Source organism: Amblyraja radiata, chromosome 2, assembly GCF_010909765.2.
Source record: "Amblyraja radiata isolate CabotCenter1 chromosome 2, sAmbRad1.1.pri, whole genome shotgun sequence".
NCBI lineage: Eukaryota > Metazoa > Chordata > Chondrichthyes > Rajiformes > Rajidae > Amblyraja > Amblyraja radiata.
The window spans coordinates 20,170,829-20,184,715 of NC_045957.1; the positions used below are offsets into that span (position 1 = coordinate 20,170,829).

General features: G+C 42.9%; 1 protein-coding gene across 1 annotated transcript in view; it reads left to right on the forward strand.

Annotated features, from left to right (window-relative positions):
- elp2 (elongator acetyltransferase complex subunit 2) overlaps positions 1-13,887 on the forward strand; it is a 139,226-nt gene that overhangs the window by 105,920 nt on the left and 19,419 nt on the right. Inside the window, exon 17 of the mRNA XM_033042787.1 lies at positions 6,708-6,780. Coding sequence (XP_032898678.1) covers positions 6,708-6,780 — 73 coding nt within the window. The remainder of the gene's footprint in view (positions 1-6,707; positions 6,781-13,887) is intronic.

Here is a 13,887-nt window from a genome sequence, read left to right on the forward strand (position 1 = left end):
CCGGCTGCCAACCAGAAAAGGCCCCTTTTATTCACACACCTAGCCTTCTGCCAGTCAGCCAATCTTCTATCCATGCTAGTATCTTCCCTCCAATACCGTGGCTCTCATCTACTTTAGCAGCCTCACCAGCAGCACCTTATCAAAGGCCTTCTGAAAATCCAACTAAACAACATCCACTGATTCTCTTTTGTCTATCCTGCTTGTTACTTCCTCAAAGAATTCCAACAGATTTGTCAGACAAGGTAACCTCTTAACAAAACCATGCTGACTTAGGTTTTGTTGTTGTCTTTGGTTTATTGGTCTGTAAATAGTACTTCATTTCAAAACTTTTCACTTGCCCTGCCTTCCTAATCTGGTGCATGTTGGAATCCTTCCTCTTCACCATTTACCTGGAAGTATAGGATTGGGTTTTACAAGTTTGATGATGCCACCCAGTTCTCCATTGCCTCCTTTACCCATCAATTATCTTGACATCAACTCCAACAATTTAATTTATTGTAAAATCCAACTGAAATTTTTTTTTCTTAACTCAAGTTGGCAAGAGTGAAGTCTTCCTTTAGAAGAGTGGTTGAGTTTATAATATAAGTTAGTGTTGTTTAATTGTAGGGTACAGAAACCAACCCTTTGGCCACTACATCTATGCTGATCCTTTTGCTGATTGGGACTGCCTTGCCTATTTGTGTCAGTCTAAATGCCTTGGACGTAGTAATTGTATCTGATTTTACTGCCTCCTCTGTGAGAAAACTCAGATCCCCTTTAAAACTATTCTTTTTATCCTAAACCTACGCATCTTTGTTTTAACACCCTTACCAGGTGAAAAATATTGTGATTTTCTACCAATCTGCATTTCCATTATTTTACAGTATGTACTTCTGTCAGGTCATTCCTCACCCTTCTTTGCTCCTGAGAAAACAGGCCCAGCCGATGTGATCAGTTCCCATAACTCACTCCTCCAATGCATTCAGCAGCCTGGTGGATCCACCCTGCACTCTCTCAAGCACAACCAGAGCCTTGTAATTATGAAAAGCTCTTAAAGTCCAAATGTTGCAGCTTTGAGAGCTATTTTGTGATTAGGAAGAACAGTATGATGGGTGAATCACACTGTGCTGGAAGCAATTTGAGAATTTGGATATAACTGAAATAAATAATTGTACAATTGCATTGAGATTCCAAAACTTAACAATATAAAAAGATGTAGGCAGGATTTCCAAATTTAAGCTTTTAAGCTTGTAAAATAGAAATTAAGTGAGTAATTGTGTCTTGCTTTGTTTCATCTCTGTTGTCATGTACATCTTATGAAGGTGGAAGAGAAAGGCATTCTGATCATGTTTCCCTGTAGACTGTTATGAATTTTTGAAATGATCTAAAGGACAATTACTGACTGGACAGTAATGGACGGTATCAGATTTTCAGATTTATTAACATCTCAGTTTTAATAATCTGAAGAAAGAGAATGTTATAACGCTCTTGGTAAATGAAGCTTGATAGATCTTGCAATATAATTTATTTTCAGCCTGGATTTGCAGCTAGTTCATAAATCATAGGAGCAGAATGAGGACATTCAGCCTATCAAGTCTACTCCACCGTTCAATCTTGGCTGATCTATATTTTCCTCTCAACTCCATTCTCCTGCCATCTCCCCATAACCTTTAACACCCTTATTAATCAAGAACCTGTCAATCTCTGCTTTAAAAATATGACCTCCTGAGCCATATGGTGGCAATGAAATCCACAGATTCACCACCCTCTGGCTAAAGAAATTCCTCTTCATCTCCTTTCTCAAGGTATGTCCTTTTATTCTGAGGCTGTGCCCTCTGTTCCTAGACTCTATCACAAGTGGAAACATACTCGCCGCATCCACTCTATCCTGACTTTTATTATTAGGTAAGTTTCAGTGAGATCCCCTGTAATCTTTCTAAACTCCAGTGAATTAAGGCCCAGAGCCATCAAACACTCATAGTCATTGAGTCATAGAGTAATATAGTGTGGAAACAGCCCCTTCGGCCCAACTTGCCCACACCGGCCAACAATGTCTCATCTACCCTAGTCCCACTTGCCTGCGCTTGGTCCATAGCCCTCCAAATCTGTCCTATTCATGTACCTGTCCAACTGTTTCTTAAACAATGGGATAGTCCCAGCCTCAACTATCTCCTCTGGCAGCTTGTTCCATACACATACCACCCTCTGTGTGAAAATGGTTCACCCTTAGATTCCTATTAAATCTTTTCCCCTTCACCTTGAACCTATTCATTAACCCAATCATCCCTGGGGTCATTTTCTTAAACCTCCTCTGGACCTTCTCTAACACCAGCACATCCCTCCTCAGATAAGGGGCCCAAAACAGCTCACAATACTCCAAATGTGTTCTGACCAGCAACTTATTAAGCCTCAGTAATACATCCATGTTTTTATATTCTAGTCCTGTCGAAATCAATTCCAACATTGTATTTGTCTTCTTCCTTACTACTGATTCTACCTCCAAATTTATGGATCCTTATAATGGATGCATAAATGTGACTCATCACTGAAGTCAGGCTAACCGGCCTATAATTTTGCCTCTTTTGCTTCGCTCCCTTCTTGAACAGCGGAGTAACATTTGCAATTTTCCAATACTCTGGGACCACTCATGACTCTTGAAAGATGATTACTAATTCCTCCACAATCTTGAAAGCTCTTTCAGAACGCTGGGGTGTAGTCCATCTGGTCCAAGTGACTTATCCACCTTCAGACCTTTCAGCTTCCCAAGCACCTTCAACTTAGCAATAGCAACTCCAATCTAACTACCAATCCCTGACTCACTTGAATTTCAGGCACGCTGCTGGTATCTTCCAATATAAAGACTGGCACAAAAAGCTTTTTCAATTCATCTGCCGTTTCGTCATCCCCCAATACTACTTCAATTGACAGAACTGAGTTAAGTAATTGCATTTGTGGCAGAAGTTTGGATAACTTATTCTGTCTCTTTACCTATAGTAGAACTGATTTAAAAAAATCAGTCCACCATCGATTTTCCAGCAACGGGTGGTGTGGTTTCTTTCCCCCCCCCCCCTCTTTAATCCAGACAAAAATCTCATTTTTAAAAGTGATTTAAAAAGTACTTCATTCAGTACACATGGACTTTACTTCTATGTGAAACAAGATGTCGGTTTTGCAGCTTTTGTAATTCCAGTATTGCTTCCTGAGAGGCCTTTGGCATATGTTAGAAATAAAACAAAACGCTATAATCTATCACTATATTCTGAAACTGTGCTCTTCACATCTAATATAATAATAATAATATATCTTTTATTGTCATTGCACGTCAATGCAACGAGATTTAGTGTGCAGCTCCACTGATGTACAAGAAAGGTAAATAAATACAATACATAAATAAGCAAGCTGAATTGATTGACGTGACCATCTGAGGGAGACTGTCCAAATGGGGTGGGTGGGGGGGCACTCATTAGGGCCGCTATAGCTCTTGGGATGAAACTGTTCCTGAGTCTGGAGGTTCGGGCGTAGAAGGCCTTGTAACGTCTGCCGGAGGGAAGTAGTTGAAACAGACCGTGGCAGGGGTATGATGAGTCCTTATGGATGCTGAGGGCCTTCCTGAGGCACCGCGTGTGGTAGATGCCCTCCAAGGCTGGTAGCTCTGTCCCGATGATCCTCTGCACTCTGTTGACGACGCGCTGAAGAGCTCTCCTCTCCGCCTCCGTGCAGCTGAGATACCACACAGAGATGCCATACGTTAGTATGCTCTCTGTGGTGCAGCGGTAGAACGTTGTCAGCAGCTGTTGGGGCAGACCAGTCTTTTTTAATGTCCTCAGGAAGAACAGTCGTTGCTGTGCCTTCTTGACCAGCGCGGCACAGCACTTTGTGGACCATGTGAGGTCTTCTGAAATGTGAGTGCCCAGAAACTTAAAGCTGGACACTCTCTCCACACTTTCCCCATAAATGGAGATTGGGGCGTATTCTCCAGAATGGGACCTCCTGAAGTCAATAATCAGCTCCTTGGTCTTGGAGGTGTTTAGTGCCAAGTTGTTATTGGCGCACCAGTCCGCCAGGTTCTGCACCTCCGCTCTGTATTTTGTTTCATCACCGTTGGTGATCAGCCCAATCACTGTTGTGTCGTCTGCAAACTTCACGATGGTGTTAGTGTCGAATGCAGGGACACAGTCGTGAGTGAAGAGGGAGTAGAGCATGGGGCTTAGTACACAACCCTGTGGTGTGCCGGTGCGCAGGGTGATGGTGGAGGACAGGTGCGGGCCCAGTCTCACTGCCTGCGGTCGCTCCGTGAGAAAGTTCAGGATCCATGCGCATATTGGTGAGCTGAGGCCTAGCTGGTGGAGTTTGGTGGTGAGCTTGGTGGGGATGACCGTATTGAATGCAGAGCTATAGTCAATGAAGAGCATCCTCACATACGTGCCCTGTCTGTCCAGGTGAGTCAGGACAGTGTGAAGGGCCAGAGAGATAGCATCCTCTGTCGATCTATTTGCCCTGTATGCAAATTGATGGGAGTCCAGTGAGGCAGGGATGCTGGATTTAATATGGGAGAGGACCAGCCTTTCGAAGCACTTCATGGGGATTGGAGTCAGGGCAACCGGCCGGTAGTTGTTGAGGTTGGTGATTTTGGACTTTTTCGGCACCGGCACTATGGTGGCTGTTTTCAGGCACTTGGGGACCGTTGCCAGAGATAGAGAGAGATTGAAGATTCTCGTGAATACCTCCGCCAGCTGTCCAGCACAGTCCTTTAATACTCTTCCCTGTACACCATCCGGGCCTGCAGCCTTGCGTGGATTGATCCTACGCAGAGCGCACTGTACCTCCTGAGTGCTCAGTGTTAAGGCCTGTCCCTCCGCTATGGCCAGGGTTATTCCACACCTGGTGGTGTTGCCAGTATCGAACCGGGCAAAGAAGGTGTTTAGTTCGTTGGCCAGTGTGATATCACCGTGGGGGCAGGCGGGGCTGCTCTTGTAGTCAGGAATTGTAATGGTCTTGTAATCTAATTTGTGACAAGTTGGAACTCTAGCTAAATTTCAGGATTTCCCTTTAATCCAGGTGGCTCTTTTAAATATTTTAACTCCTGTGCTGCAGAAAGGAGTATTTAGAGTATTTAGAGTAATATTGATAGTCATATGTACATAGTTAGAAAAAAAGCTTATGATGGGTATATTTCTCAGCTGTTACTGTGTTAATGCTTAGTTGATTACTGTCTTTATTCTACCCTTTTCATACAGAACACAAAATCAGTGCCTGATGTTAATAAAAAAATAAACCATCTTTTTTAATGAGGTACAAGTCTGAATGTTGTAATTTGACTTGCCACATCAGAATAAGTTAGCCAAAGGCCTGAATCAGCCTGAGTAGTGCAGTGATCTTAAGACCAGAAGTTCAGCAATCTCTAGAATAATGATCCAAGACATAATTCACTTCTATATGTTCTGCACCATCTTATCTGCATGAGTTTTCACATCCTTCAGTAGTTTGAGTTCATCTTCAAACTTAGCATATGAATTGATGATGTGAGGGTGTTTTGGAAGTAATTAATCTTTTACCAGTACTGCCTGTCACTGATACCCTTAAACCTTAAATCTGCGGCCAGTACATAACTGTGGTGCTGTGAACATCAACAATTTTCTGACATAATGCAATGTGCGTAATTATTGCATTCCAGTTTAAATAGAGGACATGGAATTTCAAAATGTTTAAACATGTATATTCATGAATATTTTCAAATGTTTTATTCTTTAAATTGTAATTATTGTTGCAGGTAGTGTCATTTTGTCATCCATTTGGTGCTTTTTTTTCCCCTTTGATAGAAAGAAAGCTTGCTAAAAGCTTTAACTGCTTTTGCAAACAAAATGCTTGGATGATGCCAGTTCAGACCAATTGTTTAATTTTAATTTTCAGTTTTCTTGTTTTTAGTAATATAGCACGGAAACAGGCACCGGCCCACCGGGTCCACTCCGACCAGCGAGCCCTGCACACTACACTCTCCCACAACACACACTAGGGACAATTTACAATTTTACCGAGCCAATTAGCCTACAAACCTATACTTCTGGAGTGTGGGAGGAAGCAAGAGCACCAGGAGAAAACCTATTGAGTAGCCATGATGAAAAGGATACAATTGGGGCAAGGAAACTGAAAACTGTTAATGAAAAATATGGCAATGGAAAACCCATGAATTTGTTTACTTTAGTTTAGATATACAGCGTGGAAACAGGTAATTTGGCCCACCGAATCCATACCGACCAGCAATCACCCCGTACATTAGTTTTATCTTACATACTAGGGACATTTTACAATTTAACCAAAGCCAATTAACCTACAAATCTGCATGTCTTTGGGGGAAGAAACCGGAGCACCTGGAGAAGACCCACTTAGTCACGGAGAACGTACAAACTCCACATACACATCACCTGTAGTCAAGAATGAACCCGGGTCTCTGGCAATGTAAGGCACCAACTCTACTGCTGTGCCTTAGGTGTTTGAAGTAGCAGGAAGAAGGGAGGGAGAATTTAGTCATGGGGTCAGAAGGTAGTCAGAATGGAGCCTGGGTTGCAGGCGTTCGGCGATCTCTAATTCGAGCTTGGTTTGAGCAAGTGCAGGATCAAGTGTTTGGAATGAGATTGCGAAGTGCTAATGAGAGTTCGTTGAAGGGCTGTGGGAGAAGGGGCTTAAAGTATTCGGATACATGTCTCAAATTTCTTCTTTCTCTCCTACAGGTATGGGCATGGTTATGAAGTATTCTGTGTTGCTTGTAATTCCTCGTTCACTGTGGTGGCTTCAGCGTGTAAGGTATCAAGTTATTATATTGGAAAAATAATAGATAAATACAGAAAATATTAATCTCACATTATTGAGTAAACAAACTTTTAATACTCAAGATTTTACTCCATAATATCCTTTAGTGTGAATAGATCTGTTTTCTCTGGCTTTAGCAGTACATAGAAGTTACTTTCATAAACAATTCTCAACATGATCTATGGCATAAATAAAAGATGGAGCAGCATTAAATATCCGAATAACTAGAAAACCCAGCACTGTCATTCTCGTTGGTCTTCCATTATAATAAACTAGTTAGTTGTGCTCAGAGGTTACACTCTGAAAATGTTGAAATTAGTGGCTTAGATTTACAAACTGTTCCAAAAGATTACTTTTTAATCTGCATTTGATGAAAGAGACTTTTATGAGCAGGAATACTGTATGCAAAATATATATATTATTCATGTGGAAGGACTTCTTCGGAAAGGAGGAGTTAAATTGCCAGACTCAAGAAACTACTGGTAATTACCATATGTCAGTATAGTATGTTGGGCAAAAATCTAAGTGCTGGAGGAACTCAGCGGGTCAGGGCATGCTGAGTACCTCCAGCACTTGTTTTTTTGTTTGTCAGTTAAATTAGCACATTTTGTATTTGATACATTTGGACAGTTTTTTATTTGTGAATTTTACAACGATCTTTGACACCACAATTACTTTTGTTATTTAAGTTCTCCTGTCTTTCATCCTATTCATTTACCATATTTTTTGTAATTTTATTTTCTTCCTACTCCTTTTTCTCTGCCTTTGTTTAAAATTTTTCACAAAACTGTTCTAATTCTGATAACAAGTTATTGACCTGGAATGTTGTGGAACTTATGTTCATGGATGAATTGATTCTACTGACTATTGACTTCAGTATTAAAAAAACTATCTTTTCTTTTAAGATATACCAAGTAGAGTATTCTCCATGATGAGGTCTTCTGTGTCGTAAGAACCATCCCATAGGATGCCTAGAACGTCCTTCACCCACAATAGGAAACATTTATAGTAACAAACTGCAGATGCTGGTTTACACCGACGATAGACACAAAATAATGGACTAACTCAGCAGGACTGGCAGCATTTCTGGAGAGCAGGAATGGGTGCAGGTTCGGGTCGAGACCCTTCTTCAGATAGGTCTGAAGAACGATCTCAACCCGAAACTGCACCCATTCCTTCTTTCCAGGAAATATTTTATCGTTGGCTAAGTCACTTCTCAGTATTAACTGGAGCTATCAAAGTCTTCTATCAATTAAAACATATTGAGTGCTTAAGACAATGAAAAACATGAAATAATAGTAACAAAATTCTAAACCTACTTATTTATTTTTGTTTTAATTAATAAACTCAGGAAAGCAAGGAATCTACATAATCTTTAGAGACATACATCAGAGAAACAGGCCCAACTCATCCATGCTGACCAAGATGCCTATCTAAGCTAGTCTCATTTGCCCATATCCTCCAAACATTTATTTTCCATGTACTTGTCCAAATATTATTATTGTACCTACATCAACTATTTCCATGCTAGCTCATTCTATATAAGCATCACCCTCTTGTCAGGTCCCATTTAGATCTTTCCCCTTTCACCTTTTACCTATGCCATCTCATGTTTGTTTCATCTTCCTCGGGGAGAAAAGAGTCAAGAATGTTTAATTGTCATGCGTACCAAAACAGAACATTGAAATTCTTGCTTGGAACAGCACAACAGATTTATAAACACGGTACTGTTAACATGATAAACAAATAAAATAGAAGTTCAATGAAATAAAAACCTGTGTGCATTCACCTTATATATGCACCTCATACATCAGTCTGCTAGTACTAGGCAATAAATTCCTAGCCTGCTTAAATGTTTCCTGTAACTCAGACCCTCAAGTCATGGCAATATTTTTGTTAATCTGCTATCTTTCCAGATTAATGACAAATTTCCAATGTTAGGGTAACCAAAACTGTATGCAATATTCTGAGTGCAGCTTGCACAACAGCAATATAACGTCACAATTCCCATCCTGTACTTAATGCCTGACTGATGAAGGCCTGTGCCAGACTCCTTTTTCAACACCCTGTCTACTTGTGATGCCATTTTCTGCAAGCTATATATTTGTAATCCTAGGTACCTCTGTTACCAGCACGCCGCAGGGCCCAACATTCATGATATAAGTCTTAACTTTGTTTGACTTCCGAAAATGCAACCCCCTCGCACTTATCTGTATTGAACGTCATTTGCCATTCTTTGGACCACTTGTGTAGCTGATCAAGATTCACTAATTATTGATAATCTCCTCCATTGTCTACGATGCCTCCTATTTTGTGTCACCTGCAAAATTACCAATCATGCCTAGTGCATATTCATTCAATTTGTTTAAATAAACGACAAACAACCATTAAGGCACACCACAAGACACAGGCCATGTCCAAAAAACAACAATCCACACCAGCCTTTGTTTCCTCCCATTAATCTAATTATGTATTGAATTAGCTAATTTATCTTGGATCCCATGCAATCAAACCTTCCAGAGTAAGCTACCATTTGGAACCTTGTCAAAGACCTCGCTGAAGTGAATATAGACAATGCCCATTGCCCTGCCCTTATCAGTCCTTTTGGTTACCTCTCGAAAAACAACTCTTAACAGATTTAGAAACAAGATTTCTCATGCGCTCTGTGCCGATTATCTCTAAACAGTCCTTGTCCATCCAAATCCTGATAGATCCTGCCCCTCAGAATCCCTTCCAGTAACTTTCCCACCACTAATGTCAGGCTCACCAACCTGTAGTTCCCTGTCTTGTCCTTGCTGCCCTTAAATAATGGTACAGGTGCACAACCTTTTATCCGAAGATCCAAATAACGAAAACCTCCGAATAACGGACATTTTTTCGGTCCTTGAAGAAAGGTCCTTGAAAACGTTCACCGAGGGCGGCCCGCAGAGGTGACAGCGGAACCTCCGGTCGGTCCTCGAAGAAAGGGGAACTAAATCCCCATTCATAAAAGAGAAGGTGAGGGTATATTGCGAGGGAGGATTAATAATTGACAATATGCTGCTGCCTGCCCGCTGAGTTAAAAAGTTCCCACGGTAGACTCACGATACAGTGTATCGTGAGTCTTGCGTGGGAATGTTTTAACTCAGCGGGCAGGCAGCAGCAGATTGTCGCTCCCTTCAATTTCACCCCACCTACACCCCTCTGCTTCCCGGCCATGTGTGTGACCCCTTCCCTCCCCTCTCCAGCTCCCCGCCCATTGCACCGGCGCGGGGGCTTTGCACTGTCTTCACGTCGGCGATGCCAGTCACCGGAGACGTCAGGACCAACGGGACACCGACCCCCAGGCCCACTGCAAGCACGGAGATCCCAGAGACCCACAGCCAGCAGCAGCCCAGCCCCGTTCCAACTCCAGAGGAAAACTGCAAACTGGCCGGAGACGTCAGGACCACCAGAAGCCGTTCCCCGATGGGCCGCTACGGCGACAAGTGGCAGTTCGCCCACAGCCCGAGCTGTGCCCCCTCATCGGGACACTGACCCCCAGGCCCACTGCAAGCACGGAGAACCCAGATCAGCAACTCCAGCCCAGCCCCGCTCCAGGTACGTCTTGTTCTTGGGGGGGCGCAGCTCGGGCTGTGGGCGAACTGGACTTGTCGCCGTAGTGGCCCATCGGGGAGCGGATTCCTCTGGAGTTGGAGGGGGAGGGGGGTATTGTTCTGTTTGATCGCCCTCTACTATCCCAGGGATAGGGAGACAGGACGTTCACCGAGGGCGGCCTGCAGAGGTGACAGCGGAACCTCCGGTCGGTCCTGGAAGAAAGGGGAACTAAATCCCCTTCATAAAAGAGAAGTGGAGGGTATATTGCCCGGGAGGGTATATCGCCTACCTGGAAGAAACCGGACATTTTTTCCAGGATGTCGTCTGCACACCAAAGCTCACCAAAGCTCACGTTTGGCGCCAAACGCACGTCGCCTCTGCTGCACACGGATATAAGAGTGTGAAAATGTCGCCTTAGGCCGCCTAAGGGCATGTAGCCCCGCTAGAGTGACATGAGTGCGAGAGGTGATTCAATGCTGCGGTCACATTTACAAATTCAGGAATTCATTCAACACACTGCATTTCATACAGACATTTATTCTGCAAGAAAAAACTACATTGAAGACTCAAACTCGCGACCGAGGAACTGACGGGATCAAGGCGCAAACTCGCGACCTTGCGGATATTAGCCGAGCACTCTACCACTGAGCCAGCCATTAAAATCTACGCAAAAAAATTTCCATTCCGAAGGCCGACAAATTCCGAATTACGAAAAGTGTCTGGTCCCAAGGCTTTCGGATAAAAGGTTGTGCACCTGTACAAGATTAGCCGCCCACCAATCTTGCGGAACCTGACCTGTGACTAAAGGTAAAGCACATATCTCTGCAGTATTTTAGATAAAAGTAGAAGTTGGAAAAGTAAGCGCAGGGCAGTTAACTTATTTCTACACAGACTCTGAAGTCTGGGTTGAGACCACTATCTGAGCGCATACCCAGTAATGAATCACTGATGGCAACTTCCATATTTGCATAGAAATCCTATTGTCAGCAATTTGATGTCAGTTACCAGTAGTGATGATGAGCATAATTGTTGCATTAAAGCAGATGTTTGCACTTTGAGAATTCACATTGTGAATAAATGGACGTTTCTGTTGTCAGTTAACCGGTTTGTGCAAAAATTATTACAACCTGGAAAATTGAACCATTTAATAAGTTGCTGTGATTTCTTTTTGCTGTTTCTGATTTTCTGTTAGAATAAGCAAAGTTTAACATTGATCTTGACCAAGCTTGTACAGAACAAAAAATATATATTTTCACATTATTGGAAATTTTGAGGAAGAAGTAGTATATCGATTAGTTTAACTCATCTGTCAGTTGGGAGGCACTTATTTTCAAGCCTCGCTCGAAACTTCATACTGCAGTAACCCTTGCAATAACAGACCACGGGGGGGCATTATTGTCGATTGTCTTATAACCGGGTATGGGGGTAAATATTAAAGTTTAACGCAGTGCTGAGAGGGAAGAAACATGGCAATAAATGTGGTGATTAAACTAGTGGGAAATCACAGGCTTCTGAGCCGCAGAGCCCCCGGCCCCACGCATGGTGCACCAGAGGCGGCCCTGGTACTCACGCTGTCTTCATGCTGCTCGCTCTCTTCGCTCTCACAACAGGAAATACGCCACATCGCGCCAGCTCATTGGGTAGCCTGGCGGTGGTGGGGGGACAGTGCAACGGGAGCCTCATGCCATTGCGAGAGCGACGCAGGTGCAGTGGTGTGCAGTGTGTCTATCTCGTTGTGTGGAAAACAACTGAAAACGCTGATAGAATGCTGCATTGTTGGAGCTGCCTTTCTTTTCGATGGGATAAATTGGAGGTCTTATCTGCCGGATCAGATGCATGCAAAAGAGCCAGTGGCACTTTTGGAAGATGGCCTAAAAGGGCTTTCCCACGGTGCGACCTGAAGCAAGACTTAACAAGAGTTTAACATCGTGGGAACCTTCTGCGATAGCAGTACGGCATTCGTGGACCACCGAGGACCTCCGTGGCGCTAACGGCAGGTAGTCGTGTAACTTTGTAAGGTCGGGAGAAAATTCAAAAAATTTTGCATTTCTCCAAGAGTGACTTGAGCAGCGTTGCAACATTGTATGAACGCAGATGCCAATGCGATATCCGTGCGATATCCGTAATGACTCTTGCGGGTACCGTGGGAACTCCTGCGAACGGTAAACCCGGAAGCTTGACAGAGGGGACATAAGGTGAGTAAAAAAGGTGGTCTCAATATCGCCAATGGACCATGTGTTCATCGAGGACGTCCCACCTAATTGTCATTGTTTAAGAATCTTTTTCACAGTAAGACTTGCAGAGATGCCTCTCAGAAAAGCGCAAAGAAAGGGGTCAAAGAAAGTCAGAAAGTTTTTAGCCATGCAGGTAAATGAGGAGGAGACTCAGCTAGAGAGACAGGTGGAGAGGCAAGAGGAGATGCCAGAGATACAACTGCCTGTGGGCTCCTTGGAGCAGGGAGAGGGTGATTCTTTACTCTTGTGCATTTTTTTTTCTTCTGTTGGTGGCTCCACATTTTATTATATCCTGAAGTGTGATAAAGCTTTTACCTCAGCATTTTGATTGTCAATGCTTGTTTACCTCACTGCTAAATAAATTTATTTTTTACTATCAGCTTGATGTCTGCAAATTGTCATTAATACATCACTACAAGATGAATGTCTCTAATTATATAATCCCTCTCATGCTGAAACACAAAATACCTTAATGGAGGTGATATAATCACATTTTCACTCATTTACATTTTTGAGTGTGCAGGACCCTGAAATGTTCAGCTATTTAAACGTGTTCTTCACCTCTTGGTAGAAAATGAAATAAGACAGTCAGCACGGTAAATGTGATACAAAGTCTTTATTCCTATTTGACAATATAAGAAGACGAATTCTGTCACATATTGAGAGGAGATGCATCACACAAAACATTTGTCTGTAAAAGGGCCTCGCAAACACGAAATACAACAAATGAGGCACACGAGATTATTTAAAACACATTATATCCATCAACCTCCGCTACAAGCGTGAACTCAGGCATTTAAAGGGACAATGCAATGTTCTAAACGGCAGGTTTTGCGGACGAACATCTTATAGGAAGCACTTTTCAGAGGACAACACTAGGAAGTCAGCTTATAACATGCAGTAGTGTTCCTGTGGTCAGCTACCCATCAATATAGCTGTCCTGCCACGGCACACTCCCCAATTGTGAATTGTAGTAAGCGCAGAGATGGTCTCTTTGCTCTTTCACACTGGATGTGCCCGAGTTACCTTTCAAACGCTGCAGTGAGACAATTTTCAACTTGTTCGCACCACTACCCCAAGCACCTAGTGTTACTTCCCCTGTGTCACTGTCCACTATGTCACCATCCTGGATGGATGTTGCTGATCCAGCAGCTGCACCTCTCATTCGGATCAGGTTGTGCAGAACACATGCTGCATATACTATACTCTCCACATTCTTGGGCCTCTGCTCCATTGTCTTGAGCAAGCATCTAAATCTGTTTGCCAAGATGCCAAAATAATTTTCTACTAC